The 17,819-nt window shown below is 40.1% G+C and overlaps 1 protein-coding gene across 2 annotated transcripts in view; it reads left to right on the plus strand.

The window, feature by feature from the left end:
- LOC127437601 (cyclin-G-associated kinase-like) overlaps positions 1-17,819 on the plus strand; it is a 64,098-nt gene that overhangs the window by 21,272 nt on the left and 25,007 nt on the right. For both annotated transcript variants that reach the window (XM_051692632.1, XM_051692640.1), the window contains exons 10-15: positions 17-92; positions 3,107-3,227; positions 9,304-9,353; positions 9,633-9,781; positions 13,976-14,098; positions 14,245-14,378. In XM_051692632.1, coding sequence (XP_051548592.1) covers positions 17-92; positions 3,107-3,227; positions 9,304-9,353; positions 9,633-9,781; positions 13,976-14,098; positions 14,245-14,378 — 653 coding nt within the window. The remainder of the gene's footprint in view (positions 1-16; positions 93-3,106; positions 3,228-9,303; positions 9,354-9,632; positions 9,782-13,975; positions 14,099-14,244; positions 14,379-17,819) is intronic.

Below are 17,819 nucleotides of genomic sequence, written 5' to 3' on the forward strand. Positions count from 1 at the left end.
CTATGAATCTCTACAGCTGCTGGAGCAGAATGGAGGCTTTGGAAACAACAGCGCACAGCTTCCCTCGCAGATCAACAACATACACAATGCTGGTGAGCACTGCAGTACACAGCTTTAACTTTGTGATCTAACGTTTAAGCATGCTGTTTGTTAGCATGCAGATTTGTGTGTTTAAAAATGGTTTGTGTTAAGTTTATATGAATTATTCAATATTACATTTTTATTCTTACATTTACATTTACATAAATATTACATTTTATTAGGAAAAAACTTGAGAAATTGAAGGTGGATGCTGCATAAAGCTTTGCCCATTTGTTGTCTTATGCCCAGCTGGTTGTTAAAACTGGCTCCATTTTTTACTAAATTATGAGACATCCTGCGTAATTCATACTACTGATTCTCCAGAGAAATATCATGCTGTCTGATGAGCATAATGAGTAAAGATGAACAATATCGCCCTGCGGAAACACAGACAGCGCATTAATAGTGCTGTTGCGTACGTGTGTTCAGTTTATGCTTGTTTTTCTTTGTTTCCTGATGCCATTTTAGAAGATCTCGGCTCTCTAATATGCATAAAATAATGGGACTGCTTGGTTGGTTGGTTAGTTGATTATCTTAGTTCATTTGGTTTTGCCCTGAATGTGTGTGGTTGCTAATACACCCCAATTTACAGTCAATAATTCTGAATGGGCGGTTGCCAGGGCATTGCTATGCAGTTTCTAAGGTGTTCTGAGTTGTTTTTAACATGTTGCTATGCGGTTGCTAGGGTGTTCTGGGTGGTTGTTGGTTGTTATTTACTAGCCTTGGTCTCATTGTTTAGAAAATTAAGTAGCACACCTTGGTATCTCGGTATATGTATAGTTCACATATCCGAAATTGGGATGGCGCTTGCCTTGGCACTAATTAAAGGGAACATGCGGAATATACACAGTCATTTACGCCATATACACAGGGTATTTCCTGCACAGATGCATTTTTAAATTGCACATAGAGTTAAACTGCTAAATAGCTCTTAATGCAGTCCATTATTATGGTCAGGAAGTGGTCAGTTTTTAGAGCTCCGGCTTTTGCAGTTATGACAGGTGCTTAGTTTGAGAGATTCACATCAAAAGGTGTTCCAAACTTTATAGTGAGACACAGGGCACCGCTGCAGCAGTCATGTATTATACTGATGTAATGTGGGTTACTTCTCATTGACATTGCTTTTATACTGGGTAAATACTAAGCTAAGCTGATGATATTTTCTAAACCTAACCCCACCCCCTTTATTTTTTGTAACAGTGTTTAGTATGTTTATTAAGCCATTTTCCTCTTCGGTACTGTTGGCTGCTTCACACAGTGTAGCTAATTTCAGGTTTTATATTCTTGCGGGGATATTTGAATCCTCAATGTGGGAAATACCTGGAACACACACACACACACACACACACACACATTTTGTTTAAATACGTTTTTCAAGACGGCTTAGAGTTCATCTGGAGATTCTTCACCTGACAGACATTGTTTAAACCCATTCACACATACAAATGCAAGTGCATGTACATATTGATATACATTCATGGCTGCTTACACCTCAAGACTTAAAGGGATAGTTCATCCAAAAATGAAAATTCTCTCATCATTTACTCACCCTCAAGCCATCACAGATGTGTATTACTTTTTTTCTTCTGCTGAACACAAATGAAGATTTTTAGAAGAATATATCAGCTCTTTTGGTCCATACAATGCAAGTGAATGTTGGCCAGAACTTTAAAGCTCAAAAAAGAACATAAAGGCAGCATAAAAGTAATCCACACGACTCCCTTGGTTTATTCCACATCTTTTGAAGTGATATGATAGGTGTGGGTGAGAAACAGATCAATATTGAAGTCCTTTTTTACTATAAATTCTCTACTGCCCAGTAGGCGGTGATATGCACAAAGAATGTGAATCGGCAAAAACAAAAGAAGAATGTGGAAGAGAAAGTGAAAGGAGATTTATAGTGCAAAAGGGCTTAAATATTGATCTGTTTCTCACCCACACCTATCATGCTGCTTTAGAAGACATGGATTTAACCACTGGTGTAATATTGATTACTTTTATGCTGCCTTTATGTGCTTTTTTGAGCTTCAAAGTTCTGGCCAGCATTCACTTGCATTGAATGGACCAACAGAGCTGAGAATTTAAAAAAAAAAAAATCTTTGTATGTGTTTTGCAGAAGAAAGGACATCATACACATCTGGGATGACATGAAGGTGATAAAATAATGAGAGCATTCTATCCATTTAGCGCTGAAGTGTGTAACTTTTTCTGTGTTAGAAAACTTTCTTGAAAACTGTAAACACTGTGTCTCTGTGGCGCTATGAAAATTCCTCTGTTTGTTTTGAGCGGCCCGTCTCATGAGACACAACTACATTGACTCGACCAATGCCTTGAGTTGGGGGCAGGCACATCTGTTTGTGTGATCGACTGCAGATGGGGCGTATTCAAAAAGCTGTTTTGAAAACAGCTGATTTTTGCAATTCGGTTTGGTGGCACAGAAATTACACCATTCTGCTTTAACTGGGATGCTAGTTATTTGACATGGTGTACAAGGTAACATTACTGGACAGACACGATATTAACCAACTTCATTATGAAAATACAGCTAAAACTAATTTTCAAAGCTAATAGGAATACAAACCTAGCGTAGTGGTACTTTAACCTTCAACCTACCATCATGCTGTTATAAAACCATACACAAACATTACAATGCCCTGGTCACACCCTTATCCACATATTTATCCCCGGGGGAAGGGTTTCTCTCAGCGTACGGTAAGAGGATTTGCCCTCTGTTCACCATCTGCTGAGTTTACTCAGATTTTTTCGACTAAAAGTGATGATACCACTCGCACAACTACACACAATCCCAGATTCTGCGTTTACAGTCTCAATTTTAGTTTGTTAAATAGTCTTATGGTTTTGAATAGTTCTGTGAAGAAAAACAGCAAGAGTACTGCAAAGACCATCTGATACATATTGCCCACAAAAATGCATCTCAAGAACCATGCAGTTCAATCAATAAAAACAATTATCTTGTGATGGCACTCATCATGCTGAACACTGATGTCTGGATATGTGTGACTAGGTGTGTATGATGCAGATCAGGGCATGAGTGGAGGTCTCCTGGACATTCTGAAAGGAGGAACTGAAAGATTCCTCACCAACATCAAAGACACCTCTTCAAAAGTCATCCAGTCCGTGGCCAGGTGAGACACACATGCACTCTTCTTACCCCTGCAGCATTTCATATTACAGTTTTTCTCGATTGCTTAAACACAAATCCATAACTTCTCACCCAATTCCCCAAACGTCCTATTTTCAGGTCATATGAAGCTCTCCACTCAAAACCGTTCAATCTTGCTGAAAAACCAAACTTTGCCCTCAGACATGACACACAAGCCCTCAAAAACACACACACGTGAGAAATTCAAAACAATACTACAAAAACCGGTAATAAGTTATGTTGCTTGTGGTTCTCCCCCTCAAAAACCTTTTCATATGATGAACACAAAAGACACAACAAATGTATACATTTGCACATTTTTTTATCCGTTAATGTACTGTACAGTACAATACACCAAACAACAACAAAAAAATTATTCTGCCCCAGCATTCCGTCTTTGGTCTGGGACAGGCCAGAGAATCTCGTCAACATCACAGGCTATATTGGCCCTAGCCAGGCAGCGGGGGTAAAATCCTCTTGCATGCCTGATCCACCCCTGGCACGCATCAACTGAAATGTCTAGGCTGGCTTCTTCCATGGCGTGGAGGTGAACATGGATGTGAGGTTCTCGGTCTTGCACTTTCCACCGCCATGCCGAAAAAACTCCTCTATCGGGTTTAGAAAGGGAGAGTATGCAGGCAGAAAGATGTTGGAAAACCTTGGGTTATTGGTAAACCAGTCACGAACCAGAGCAGCACGATGGAAGCTGATGTTATCCCAAACAACAACGTAGCGAGGCTGCTCTGGTTGTGCTGGCTCCCTCATAGTCATACCATGGACAAGGACACGGTCAACTAGAGTGGCACGAATTTCATCCGAGACTGCTTGTCTCCTTGCCCTTCCTCCTCCTCCTCCTCCTCTCCGGTGTCCTCGACCTCTTCCTTCATGTCTCTCTGGATCCATTGTTCCAAAACTGACTGAACTGACTCAGGCCCTTTTATCTATCTATTGAAGGTTCTGATTGGTGTGTGATCAATTTTGACTCTTAGTGTTTCCACCTGGGTAATTGTGTGCTAATTGAACTCAAGCTGTGCTGACTTGAGTGAACAATATTGAATGCTAGTACATTCTTTAAATGACCACATGGTGTAGGCAATGAGAAATGAAGGGATTTGTGTGTAGAGTTTTGCAGTGACAATTCAACAAATCTGACTCATGTGTCAAAACATGGGAATAGTGTTTATAGTTTAGGGAAATGGGTGTGCTTTTTGATAAATGGCGTTATGGTTTTGACATTTTAGTTCAAAAGCCTGGTTATAGTGTTTAAGCAATTGAGAAAAACTATTACTATTGTAAAACTGTAACTAGAGAAAATGCCTGGGTGAGTTGTGTTCTTGTCATGATTTATCATTTTCCGCTGAGCCACTGATAGATTTATTAGAGTGCAAGGGATAGTTCACCCAGAAATGAAAATTTTTAGAAGAATATGTCAGCTCTGTAGGTCCATACAATGCAAGTGAATGGTGGTCAGACTTTTGTAGCTCCAAAAATCACATAAAGGAAACATAGAAGTAATTCACATGGCTCCAGTGTTTAAATCCATACCTTCAGAAGAGTTATATACAGTTGAAGTCAGAAGTTTACATACACTTAGGTTGAAGTCATTAAAACTAATTTTTTAACCACTCCACAGATTTCATATTAACAAATTATAGTTTTGACATGTCGTTTAGGACATCCACTTTGTGCATGACACGAGTAATTTTTCCAACAATTGTTTCCAGACATATTGTTTCACTTTAAATTGACTATATCACAATTCCAGTGGGTCAGAAATTTACATACACTAAGTTAACTCTGCCTTTAAGCAGCTTGGAAAATTCCAGAAAATGATGTCAAACCTTTAGACAATTAGCCAGTTACCTTCTGATAGGAGGTGTACTGAACTGGAGGTGTACCTGTGGATGTATTTTAAGGCCTACCTTCAAACTCCGTGACTCTTCGCTTGACATCATGGGAAAATCAAAAGAAATCAGCCATGACCTTAGAAAAACAATTGTGGACCTCCACAAGTCTGGTTCATCCTTGAAGCCTGAAGGTACCACATTCATCTGTACAAACAATTGTACACAAGTATAACAACCACGCAACCATCATACCACTCAGGAAGGAGACGCATTCTGTCTCCTAGAGATGAACGTAGTTTGGTGCGAAAAGTGCAAATCAATCCAAGAACAACAGCAAAGGACCTTGTAAAGATGCTGGAGGAAACAAGTAGACAAGTATCTATATCCACAGTAAAATGAGTCCTATAGCGACATAACCTGAAAGGTTGCTCTGCAAGGAAGAAGCCACTGCTCCAAAACTGCCAAAAAAGAAGCCAGACTACAGTTTGCAAGTGCACATGGAGACAAAGCTTTTACTTTTTGGAGAAATGTCCTCTGGTATGATGAAACAAAAATTGAACTGTTTGGCCATATTGACCATCGTTATGTTTGGAGGAAAAAGGGTGAGGCTTGCAAGCCGAAGAACACCATCCCAACTGTGAAGCATTGAGGTGGCAGCATCATGTTGTGGGGGTGCTTTGCTACAGGAGGGACTGGTGCACTTCACAAAATAGATGGCATCATGAGGAAGGAAACTGATGTGGATATATTGAAGCAAATTATCAAGACATCAGCCAGGAAGTTAAAGCTTGGTTGCAAATGGGTCTTCCAAATGGACAGTGACTCAAAGCATAGCTCTAAAGTTGTGGCAAAATGGCTTAAGGACAATAAAGTCAAGGTATTGGAGTGGCCATCACAAAGCCCTGACCTCAATCCAATAGAAAATTTGTGGGCAGAACTGAAAACGTGTGTGTGTGAGCAAGGAATCCTACAAACCTGACTCAGTTACACCAGTTCTGTCTGGAGGAATGGGCCAAAATTCCAGCAACTTATTGGGAGAAGCTTGTGGAAGGCTTCCCAAACAGTGTGACCCAAGTTAAACAACTTAAAGGCAAATACTAACAAAGTGTATGTAAACTTCTGACCCACTGGGAATGTGATGAAAGAAATAAAAGCTGAAATAAATAATTCTCTCTACTATTATTCTGACATTTCACATTCTTAAAATAAAGTAGTGATCCTAACTGACCTAAGACATGGAATGTTTTCTATGATTAAATGTCAGGAATTGTGAAAAACTGTTTTAATGTATTTGGCTAAGGTGTATGTAAACTTCTGACTTCAGCTGTAGGTGTGGGTGATAAACAGATATTTAAGTCCTTTTTTACTATCAATCTCCACTTTAACTTTCAGATGTGAAAATGAAACCGAACAGGCACCACATGTGACTTTCAGATGTGAAAGTGGAGATTTAGAGTAAAAAAGGACTTAAATTTTGATCTGTTTCTCACCCACACCAACTAATGGGTTTCGCGTTGACAAAAAAGTTTGACACCTAAAGCAATGAATGTCCTCATTAGAATCTAAATTTGGTATCTAGCTGTCGTGATTGAGTTTATAAACAGATTATTGATCAATCATGATTCTGTTTATGATACACACTGACCTACAAGATCTGAAATTCCCTCCCACAACCCCTGCCATAACATGTTTGAATTTTGGTAATCATGTTTTTATAATTATTCCCCTTACAACTCCACTGGCCTCTCATGTTTTTTTTTTTTTTTTCTCTAAGTTGGCCCATAGATTTGTTTTATTTCTTATTTTAATTCATTGTCTTATTTTTTAATTTTGTTCCTGAATCACATGTCTTGGTCCTAAATCACCAACCCTTTGCAGCTCCAGGTAACTATGGGACCACACCGGTGTGTCTTCATTACGTGTGTGTGTGTGTGTGTGAGAGAAGGTTTTTTGTGAACTTCACTCAACCCTCATGGCTTTCTCATGTTGTGTGGCTCCATATCCACAGCCTGCCACCATCAACACACAGCTTTACCCTGATCAATAAGAGTTCATGTTGAAATTAGAAGTTAAACTTAGAATTAGATGCTTGCCTACTAAATTCATTTGTGTGAATCTTGTGTGTCTGTCTTTAAATGGATAGTTCACCCAGACCTGAAAATTCTCTGGTCATTTACTCACCCTTATCATGTCGTTCCAAATCTGTATGACTTTCTTTCACCTGTGGAACACAAATGGAGACATATAGCAGAATGTTCACTCTGCTCGCTTCCATTCATTGAAAGAGATTGGCTCTCAAGCTTCTAAAAGTACTGTAAGGGTTGTTCATACAACTTATGCGCTATATATATTAGAGGTCGACCGATAGTGGATTTTGCTGATACAGATAACCAATTAATCTGCCGAGTACTACTTAAAATATATTTATAGAATGTAAAAAAAAAATGGCTATAAACAATTCCGAAACACACCGGAGATTCTTATTTTTAAATGACGGAGACTTGGCTCCATTACAATGCTTTATTTTAGTCTTTACCATAAATTAAGCTTTTTATAGATAAAGAGTTTTGTATGTATGCATACTGTATATATATATATGTGTGTGTGTGTGTGTGTGTGTGTGTGTGTGTGTACACCACCAGATGAGGTTTAATGAGGAATACGATTTTATTATTATTCACAAGATATGAAGTTGAAGACACAATGTATGTGCTGACGGGGCACATTTCATATAGTCGCATTTTTTATTTGCAAGCCCTCGCTTCAATTTAGTTTAACTTTTAGCTAATAAAACTAACAAAATATGCATTGAAATGAGGATAAAAATATAGATGAATTGTCAATGATAAAAGATTTAGAGACAGCAAATCCAGATGTTATTGTTTTATTTCACCTCTAGAGGCCGCTGTTATACTGTAGAATCCTCCAGCGTAGGCCACAGAGGAATATAGAGGAATAATGTATTAATAAACAAACAAATGATTTTTCAACTGTACATTTTTGCCAATAGTTGAAAGAGCAATTATCGGCACTGATTAATTATTAAAACCGTTATATCAGTCTACCTTTAATATTTATATCTCATAGGTGTACATATATATTTAGGCACTAGTGAAAAATGTTGCATAGTGAGGATGTCTTCAAAAATAATGCCATAAATAGTTTTCATTTATCAATTAACGTCACACAAAGTCCAGTAAACATAAAAAAAAAAAAAAAAATGCAAAATCAGTATTAGGTGTGACCACCTTTGCTTTCAAAACAGCACCAATTCTCCTAGATACACCTGGACACAGTTTTTCTTTTTTTTATTTATTTTTTTTATTTTTATTTATTTATCACACATTATACATTTGCACATATACAGTGAAATTCTTTTTTTTTTTTCACATATCCCAGCTAGGCTGGGGTCAGAGTGCAGGGTCAGCCATGATACAGCGCCCCTAGAGCAGATAAGGTCAAGGGCCTTGCTCAAGGGCCCAACAGTGGCATCTTGGCAGTGTAACCCAGAGCCTTAACCGCTGAGCTACCACTGCCCACTGCTACCACTTTTCGTGGTTGTTGGCAGATAAGATATTCCGAGCTTCTTGGAGAATTTGCCAAAGTTGTTCTCTCGATTGCTTCTGTCTCTTTATGTAATCCCAGACTGACTCGATGTTGCGATCCGGGCTCTGTGGGGGCCATACCTTCTGTTTCAGGGCTACTTGTTCTTCTATAATATTAGGCTTTTGCACAGTACTGTGTGTGTGTACAATACGTATAAGTCTTTGGAAGCCACATCATTGCTTTGTGTGAGGAACAGACTAAAGGTGACTAAATTATGACAGATTTTAAATGTTTAGGTGAACTGTCTCTTTAAGTGTTGTTTTTGCCCTGTTACCCAGATATCTGTAAAGTATAGAGTTTGTTGACTTGTTCAGGTTTGTATAAAACAGTATTGCTGTGATTCTTCTGTCGAAGTTTACACCGTGTCATAACCAAATGTGATGCGATATCTCAGTTGCCAGATCAGAACAACTTCATTTTGGCCGAGGGTGTCACACCTACTGACTGTTGTGCCAAGTTCTCTCTCTCGGACAGACAATTTGCTTGTCGCTGGAATCTTATCACGTCACGTCTGGTCAGGACACGGTGTTGGCCTGTTATTCAGATGTTGTGTTTTTTGTGTTGCTGTTGTCTAGTTTGCACATTTAACTATGTGTCTTTTCTCAGTTATGCTAAAGGAGATCTGGACCTGTCCTACATCACCTCCAGACTGGCAGGTGTGAGCTCTGAACTCTCACATTTAGAATACTGCATTGAATAGATATACTGAAAATAGGTCAAAACTTGTATTTTGCATGAAATAAAAATACACTGAAATAGATTGTATTGCTTAATATACAGTAATTATAATTAGATCAATTCTAATCGATTATTAAGTTCTGTAATCGAGACATTACATTTTCAGATCATTGTGTTGATGCATTTTTACACTCCTATTTTGTGACTTATGCCGGTAAATGATTTTTATATTTGTACGTGTGTGTTTGTGTTTGTAGTCATGTCATTTCCAGCTGAAGGCGTGGAATCTGCAATCAAAAATAACATTGAGGATGTGCGCTTGTTCCTGGACTCTCGTCATGCGGGTCATTATGCCGTTTACAATCTCTCCAAACGCTCCTACAGACCAGCCAGATTTCACAACAGGGTGAGGGCTGATGTCTTAGTGTTTCATACTACCTCACATCTCAAAAAGACAGTGATCCTTAAGTAGATCTCAGTCTCTTCAAGTAGACACCATATTTGATTCAAAGTAAGTTCATCCAAAAATGAAAATTCTCTCATCATATACTCACTCTCATGCCATCCCAGATGTCAATGAATTTCTTTCTTCTGCTGAACATAAACAAATATTGTTTAGAAGGATATCTCAGCTCTGTTGGTCCATTCAATGCAAGTCAACAGGGTCCAAAACGTTGAAGTTCCAAAAAGCACACAAAGGCAGCATAAAAGTAATCCATACGACTCCAGTGGTTTAATCCATTTCTTCAGATGCAATATGATAGGTATGTGTGAGAAACATAATTTTTTTATAAATCTCCACTTTCAAACAGCCCTCCTAAGCACTCTTCTCTCCTAAGTGGTGTTCTTTCATTTTTGGTGATTCGCATTCTTTGGTCATATCAGAATCAGTTTTATTGCCAAGTATGCTTACACATACAAGGAATTTGTCTTGGTGACAGGAGCTTCCTGTGTACAACAATACAAAAACAATACAAAAACAGCAGCAAGACATAGATAATAATAAAAAATACAACTAATTATACACATACATACAGACACACACATACATACACATGGGTAGTGCAAATCTAATACAATCTGTTATTACAGTGCAAATGTATTTTTTTTATTTATTTATTTTTTTCTCAGAGGAATGAAATGGCAGAAGAGGTTGGATGTGTTGGATAAATATAAAAAAAGACTAAACTGTGTATTGCACATAGTTATTGCTCAATGGGGCAGTTTAACTGTTGATGAGATGGATAGCCTGAGGGAAAAAACTGTTCCTGTGCCTGACGGTTCTGGTGCTCAGAGCTCTGAAGCGTCGGCCAGAAGGCAACAGTTCAAAAAGGTAGTGGGCAGGGTGAGTGGGGTCCAGAGTGATTTTTCCAGCCTTTTTCCTCACTCTGGAAGTCTATAGTTCTTGAAGGGGTGGCAGGGGGCAACCAGTAATCCTCTCAGCAGTCTGAACTCTCCTTTGTAGTCTTCTGATGTCTGATTTCATAGCTGAACCAAACCAGACAGTTATTGAAGTGCAGAGGATGGACTCAATGACTGCTGAGTAAAACTGTATCAGCAGCGCCTGTGGCAGGTTGAAATTCCTCAGCTGGCGAAGGAAGTACAACCTCTGCTGGGACTTTTTCCCAATGAATTCAATGTGGGTCTCCCACTTAGGTCCTGTGAGATGGTAGTGCCCAGGAACCTGAATGACTCCACTGCTGCCACAGTGCGGTTTAGAATGGTGAGGGGGGTCAGTGTTGGGGTGTTTCTCCTAAAGTCCACAAAGATCTCCACTGTTTTGAGCATGTTCAGCTCAAGGTTGTTTTGACTGCACCAGGCAGCCAGCTGTTCAACCTCCCTTATGTATGCAGACTCATCGTCATCTCGGATGAGGCCAATGACAGTGGTGTCGTCTGTAAATTTCAGGAGCTTGGCAGAGGGGTCCTTGGCGATGCAGTCATTGGTGTAGAGGGAGAAGAGTAGTGGGGAGAGCACACATCCCTGGGGGGCACCAGTGCTGATTGTACAGGTGCTGGAAGTGAGTTTCCCCTGTCTCACAAGCTGCTGCCTGTCTGTCAGAAAGCTGGTAATCCACTGACAGATAGATGTGGGAACAGAGAGTTTGTGTAATTTATTCTGGAGTATAGCTGGGATGATGGTATTGAAAGCTGAACTGAAGTCCACAAAAAGGATCCTTGCATATGTCCCTGGTCTGTCCAGATGTTGCAGGATATGATGCAATCCTATGTTGACTGCATCATCCACAGACCTGTTTGCTCGATAAGCAAATTGAAGGGGATCTAGAAAGTGTCCAGTGATGTTCTTCAGGTGGGCCAACACCAGTCTCTCAAATGATTTCATGACCACAGACGTCAGGGCGACAGGTCTGTAGTCATTAAGTCCTGTGATTTTTGGTTTCTTTGGGACAGGAATAATGATTGAGCGTTTGAAGCAGCATGGGACTTCACACTGCTCCAGTGATCTATTGAAGATCTGTGTGAAGATGGGGGCCAGCTGGTTAGCACAGGATCGAAGACACGCTGGTGAGACGCCATCTGGGCCTGAAGCCTTCCTCGTCTTTTGTTTCCGAAAGACGCGGCTCACATCATCTTCACAGATCTTAAGTGCAGGTTGAGTAGCAGGAGGGGGGTTGCAGGAGGTGTTGGTGTTTGTGTGAAGTGAAGGTCAGATTGGGTGTGGGGTGTGAGATTGGGCCTTTCAAATCTGCAGTAGAACACATTCAGGTCGTCAGCCAGTTGTTGGTTCCCTACAGGGTTGTGGGTAGGAGTCCTGTAATTTGTGAGTTGTTTCATGCCACTCCGCACTGATGCAGGGTCGTTAACTGAAAACTTGTTTTTCAGCTGCTCAGAGTATCTTCTTTTAGCCACTCTGATTTCCCTGTTCAATGTGTTCCTGGCCTGATTGTACAAGACTTTATCCCCACTCCTGTAAGCATCCTCTTTGGCCTGACGAAGCTGCCTGAGCTCTGCTGTAAACCACAGTTTGTCGTTGTTGAACTTTAAATGAGTCCTAGTAGGAATGCACATCCTCACAGAAACTGATATATGATGTTACAGTATCTGTGAGCTCGTCCAGGTCTGTGGCTGCAGCCTCAAAAACACTCCAATCAGTGCAGTCAAAGCAGGCTTTTAGTTCCCGCTCTGCTTCATTGGTCCATCTCTTTACAGTCCTTACTACTGGCTTGGTTGATTTTAATTTCTGCCTGTAGGTTGGAAGAAGATGAACCAGACAGTGATCAGAGAGTCCCAAAGCTGCTCTAGGGACAGAGCGATATGCATCCTTTATTGTTGCGTAGCAGTGATCCAGTATATTTCTGTCTCTGGTGGGGCATGTGATGTGCTGTTTGTATTTGGGCAGTTCACATGTGAGATTTGCTTTGTTAAAATCCCCAAGAAAAATAATAACTGAGTCCGGATATTGTTGTTCCATGTCTGTGATCTGATCAGCCAGCTGTTGCAGCGCTGCGTTCAAACACGCGTTTGGTGCGATATACACACACACACACCAGAATAAAAGAGGAAAACTCCCGCGGCGAGTAGAAAGGCTTACAGTTAATAAAGAGCGCTTCCAAATTAGGACAGCACATCCTCTTTAACATTGTTACATCTGTACACCAACTTTTATTGATATAAAAGCATGTTCCACCGCCACTTGTTTTCCCCGTTAACTCCGTGATGCGATCCACTCTGAACTGCTGGAAGCCCGGCAGATGTAACGCACTGTCCGGCATGGCTCCACTCAGCCTGGTTTCTGTGAAGCACAAGGCAGCAGAGGTTGAAAAGTCCTTGTTTGTGCAGGTGAGATGTAGTTTGTCCGTTTTGTTAGGAAGAGAGCGGAGATTCGCTAAGTGAATACTCGGCAGCGCTGTTCGAAATCCGCGCCGACAGAGTTTGACCAGCGCACCGGCTCGTCTCCCTCGCCTGCGTCTCCTGAACAACAAAGCCGTGCCTCCAACTAAAATGTCTAGCAAAACGTGTGAATATTCAAAAACCAGGAAAAGATTGTCTAGTACAAGCTGTTGAATGTTCAGCAGTTCGTCTCTGTTAAAACTGACTGGAAAAAGATTACTAAACACAGGACAAACAAACAAAAACAACTAAAGAACTGAGGAGCTCCACACCGAGGCAGCCATCCGCGGCGCCACCTACTGGGCAGGGAGTAGAATTTATAGTAAAAATGGACTTTATTATTGGTCTGTTTCTCACCCACATCTATCACATCACCTCTGAAGACATGGATTTAACCACTGAAGTCTTATGGATTACATTTATGCTGCCTTTATGCATTTTGGAGCCTCTTGACTTGCGTTGAACGGACCTATAGAGCTGAGATATTCTTCTAAAAAAGTTTATGTAAGCAGAAGAAAGAAAGTCATAGACATCTGGGATGGTATGAGGGTGAGTAAATGATGAGAATTTTCATTTTTGGGTGAACTATCCCTTTAACATGAACAAAAATGAGAATTTATTTCTGAAGGAGAATTCTATTGCATTCAACCCACAAAACACTGAAAACAGTGAAAAATTATAAAAATTTCCAAAAAAGACACATTCTCCATTATTTCATCAGCTGAATGACTGAAATGATTGGTGTGTAGGTATCAGAGTGTGGTTGGCAGCCCAGACGAGCTCCCACTCTGAGGAATTTGTACAATATATGTAAGAACATGCACCAGTGGCTTAAGCAAGACCAGAGGAACATCTGCATCGTACATTGTCTGGTGAGTGACAACACCTTCTCACAAACACAAAAGATCTTCTACCACAATGTGGATGACACAGAAAGTCAGTATCTGAGTGCATCTACTAGTTCTGCACTTTAGTGATTTTAGTCGATCCTTTTAATAACGTGCCGTTTTGTATGTAGGATGGTCGGGCTGCATCGGCTGTGATGGTCTGTTCGTTCCTCTGTTTCTGTCGACTGTTCTCCACAGCCGAGGCTGCAGTTTATATGTTCAGTATGAAACGATGCCCTCCTGGTATCTCACCATCACACAAACGGTAACAACTTCCTCTATCTTTTTCTCACTCTTCCTTGGTAAACCAAAAAAAAGAAAAAACACTCTTCACTACCTTTGAATTAAAGGGATAGTTCCCCCAAAAATGAGTCGCTCTGATGTCGTTCCAAACCCATATGACTTTCTTTCTTGCATAAAACACAAAAACAGATGTTAAGCAAAATGTTAGCCTCCGTCACCATTCACTTTCATTGATGGAAAGCATGACAATGAAACTGAGCAGAAAACACACTGCAAAGACTAATTTTCTTAAAGATAAAGTGTGTCACTTTTTTGATGTCAAAATTCATTCTATTTTCCCAATTTATTGTTCATTGGATTGTTCTGCAACGCTTTCTGTCCGGTGTGTTTTTTGGGGGGTTTTTTCTCCCCTTTTCTCCCCAATTTTGAATGCCCAATTCCCAATGCGCCAGTCCTCGTGGTGGCGTAGTGATCACCTCAATCCGGGTGGCGGAGGACGAGTCTCATTTGCCTCAATCTGCGCATCTTATCACGTGGCTTGTTGAGCGCGTTATCGCAGAGACCTAGCGCGTGTGGAGGCTTCACGCTATTCTCCGCGGCATCCACGCACAACTCACCACGTGCCCCACCGAGAGCGAGAACCACATTATAGTGACCACGAGGACGTTTACCCCATATGACTCTACCCTCCCTAGCAACCGGGCCAGTTTGGTTGCTTAGGAGACCTGGCTGGAATGGATTCGAACTCGTGACTCCAGGGGTGGTAGTCAGCTTCTTTACTCGCCGAGCTACCCAGGCCCCCGTGTGTTTGTAATAGTGGTCTTGTTTATTACTATGTTAAACATTTATCACCTTTTGTTCATAGGGAATCAGAGAGTGCAAAAGGGCGTGATGAGTATAAGGGGTGTTGGCAAAGGTTGTTTGAAAACATACGTAATTTTCTTACCCCACTGGCAGATTTTTTTTCAGAATTCTCTCTGAACAAGACTTAAAATCTTATGCCATTTTTTCTTAAGTAAATATCATGTTTTAAGAATATTTACAATTACATTTAGTAATTTAGCAGATGCTTTCATCCAAAATGACTTACAAATGAGGAACGTAGCAAGCAATTTGTCATACAAAAGTCAGCAATATCTGCAGTATTCTCAATTTCTCAAAGTGGCCATAGTAGTATAGAAGCTAGCGCAGGAGAAAGAGTCACACGAGGATTTTTTAAGTTTACATACACCTTAGCCAAATACATTTAAAGAGCACCTATTATGGTTCTTCAAATATTACCTTTCATGTAGTGTGTTATATAGCTGTTTGTGAATGTAAAAAATTCTGCAAAGTTTCAAAAATCAAAGTGCACGACAAATGCAGTTATTGACTCCAAAAAGAAAGAACCGATTCTGAACACCTGAAACGAGTCGTTAGTAATTCCAGACGTATTTCCTGTACTAACCTACGTAATTTGGTAAAAAAAAAACCACCTCTGGTCTTCACTGGCTGCTCACGAACAGCTTTGACCCACCCTCAAACACTACATTAAGCAGTAGACCAATCACAACATACTGGGACATCTGACCAATCAGAGCAGAGTAGGCTCTCTGAAAGGAAGAGTTTAGAATAATCCTTTTGAACGGATGATTGAACGAGTTGTTTTTGACACTGGGGAAAAAAAGGTAATGCTGCAATTTAAATTATGAGCAAATTAAAGTGTTTTTTGACCTTGGATACATGTAGATCTATTGTATGAGACCTTTAAAACAAAATTAGGCACATTTAAAAACCATATTAGGTGCTCTTTAAACTCAGATTTCACAAGTCCTGACATTTAATCATAGAAAACATTCCCTGTCTTAGGTCAGTTAGGATCACTACTTTATTTTAAGAATGTGAAATGTCAGAATAATAGTAGAGAGAATGATTTATTTCAGCTTTTATTTCTTTCATGACATTCCCAGTGGATCAGAAGTTTACATACACTTTGTTAGTATTTGGTAGCATTGCCTTTAAATTGTGTAACTTGGGTCAAATGTTTTGAGTAGCCTTCCACAAGCTTCTCCCAATAAGTTGCTGGAATTTTGGCCCATTCCTCCAGACAGAACTGGTGTAACTGAGTCAGGTTTGTAGGCCTCCTTGCTCGCACACGCTTTTTCAGTTCTTAATCGGATTAAGGTCAGGCTTTGTGATGGCCTCTCCATTGCCTTGACTTTGTTGTCCTTAAGCCATTTTGCCACAACTTTGGAGGTATACTTGGGAGCTCTAACTTCCTGGCTGATGTCTTGAGATGTTGCTTCAATATATTCACATAATTTTCCTTCAGGATGCCATCTGTTTTATGAAGTACACCAGTCCCTCCTGCAGCAAAGCACCCCCACAACATGATTCTGCACCCCCATGCTTCACGGTTTAGATGGTGTTCTTCGGCTTGCAAGCCTCACCCTTTTTCCTCCAAACATAACGATGGTCATTATAGCCAAACAGGTCAATTTTTGTTTCATTAGACCAGAGGACATTTCTCCAAAAAGTAAGATCTTTGTCCCCATGTGCTCTTGCAAACTGTAGTCTGGCTTTTTTATGGTGTTTTTGAGGCAGTGGCTTCTTCCTTGCTGAGCAGCCTTTCAGGTTTTATTCAATATAGGACTTGTTTTGCTGTGGATATAGATATTTGTCTACCTGTTTCACATGGTCCTTTGCTGTTGTTCTTGGATTGATTTGCACTTTTTGCACTAAACTACGTTCATCTCTAGGAGACAGAATGCGTCTCCTTCCTGAGTGGTATGATGGCTGCGTGGTCCCATGATTTATACTTGCGTACTATTGTTTGTACAGATGAATGTGATACCTTCAGGCATTTGGAAATTGCTCCCAAGGATGAACCAAACTTGTGGAGGTCCACAATTGTTTTTCTGAGGTCTTGGCTGATTTCTTTTGATTTTCCCATGATGTCAAGCAAAGAGGCACTGAGTTTGAAGGTAGGCCTTAAAATACATCCACAGGTACACCTCCAATTCAGTACACCTCCTATCAGAAGCTAATTGTCTAAAGGTTTGACGTCATTTTCTGGAATTTTCCAAGCTGCTTAAAGGCACAGTTAACTTAGTGTATGTACATTTCTGACCCACTGGAATTGTGATATAGTCAATTAAAAGTGAAACAATCTGTCTGGAAACAATTGTCGGAAAAATTACTCGTGTCATTCACAAAGTGGATGTCCTAAACGACTTGCCAAAACTATAATTTGTTAATATGAAATCTGTGGAGTGGTTAAAAAAATAGTTTTAATGACTTCAACCTAAGTGTATGTAAACTTCTGACTTCATCTGTATATATATATATATGTTCACTGGTGGCCAAAAGTTTGGAATAATGTACAGATTTTGCTGTTTCGGAAGGAAATTGGTACTTTAATTCACCAAACTGACATTCAACCGATCACGAAGTATAGTCAGGACATTACTGATGTAAAAAAACA

The sequence above is a fragment of the Myxocyprinus asiaticus genome, chromosome 4, assembly GCF_019703515.2.
Source record: "Myxocyprinus asiaticus isolate MX2 ecotype Aquarium Trade chromosome 4, UBuf_Myxa_2, whole genome shotgun sequence".
NCBI classification, from domain to species: domain Eukaryota; kingdom Metazoa; phylum Chordata; class Actinopteri; order Cypriniformes; family Catostomidae; genus Myxocyprinus; species Myxocyprinus asiaticus.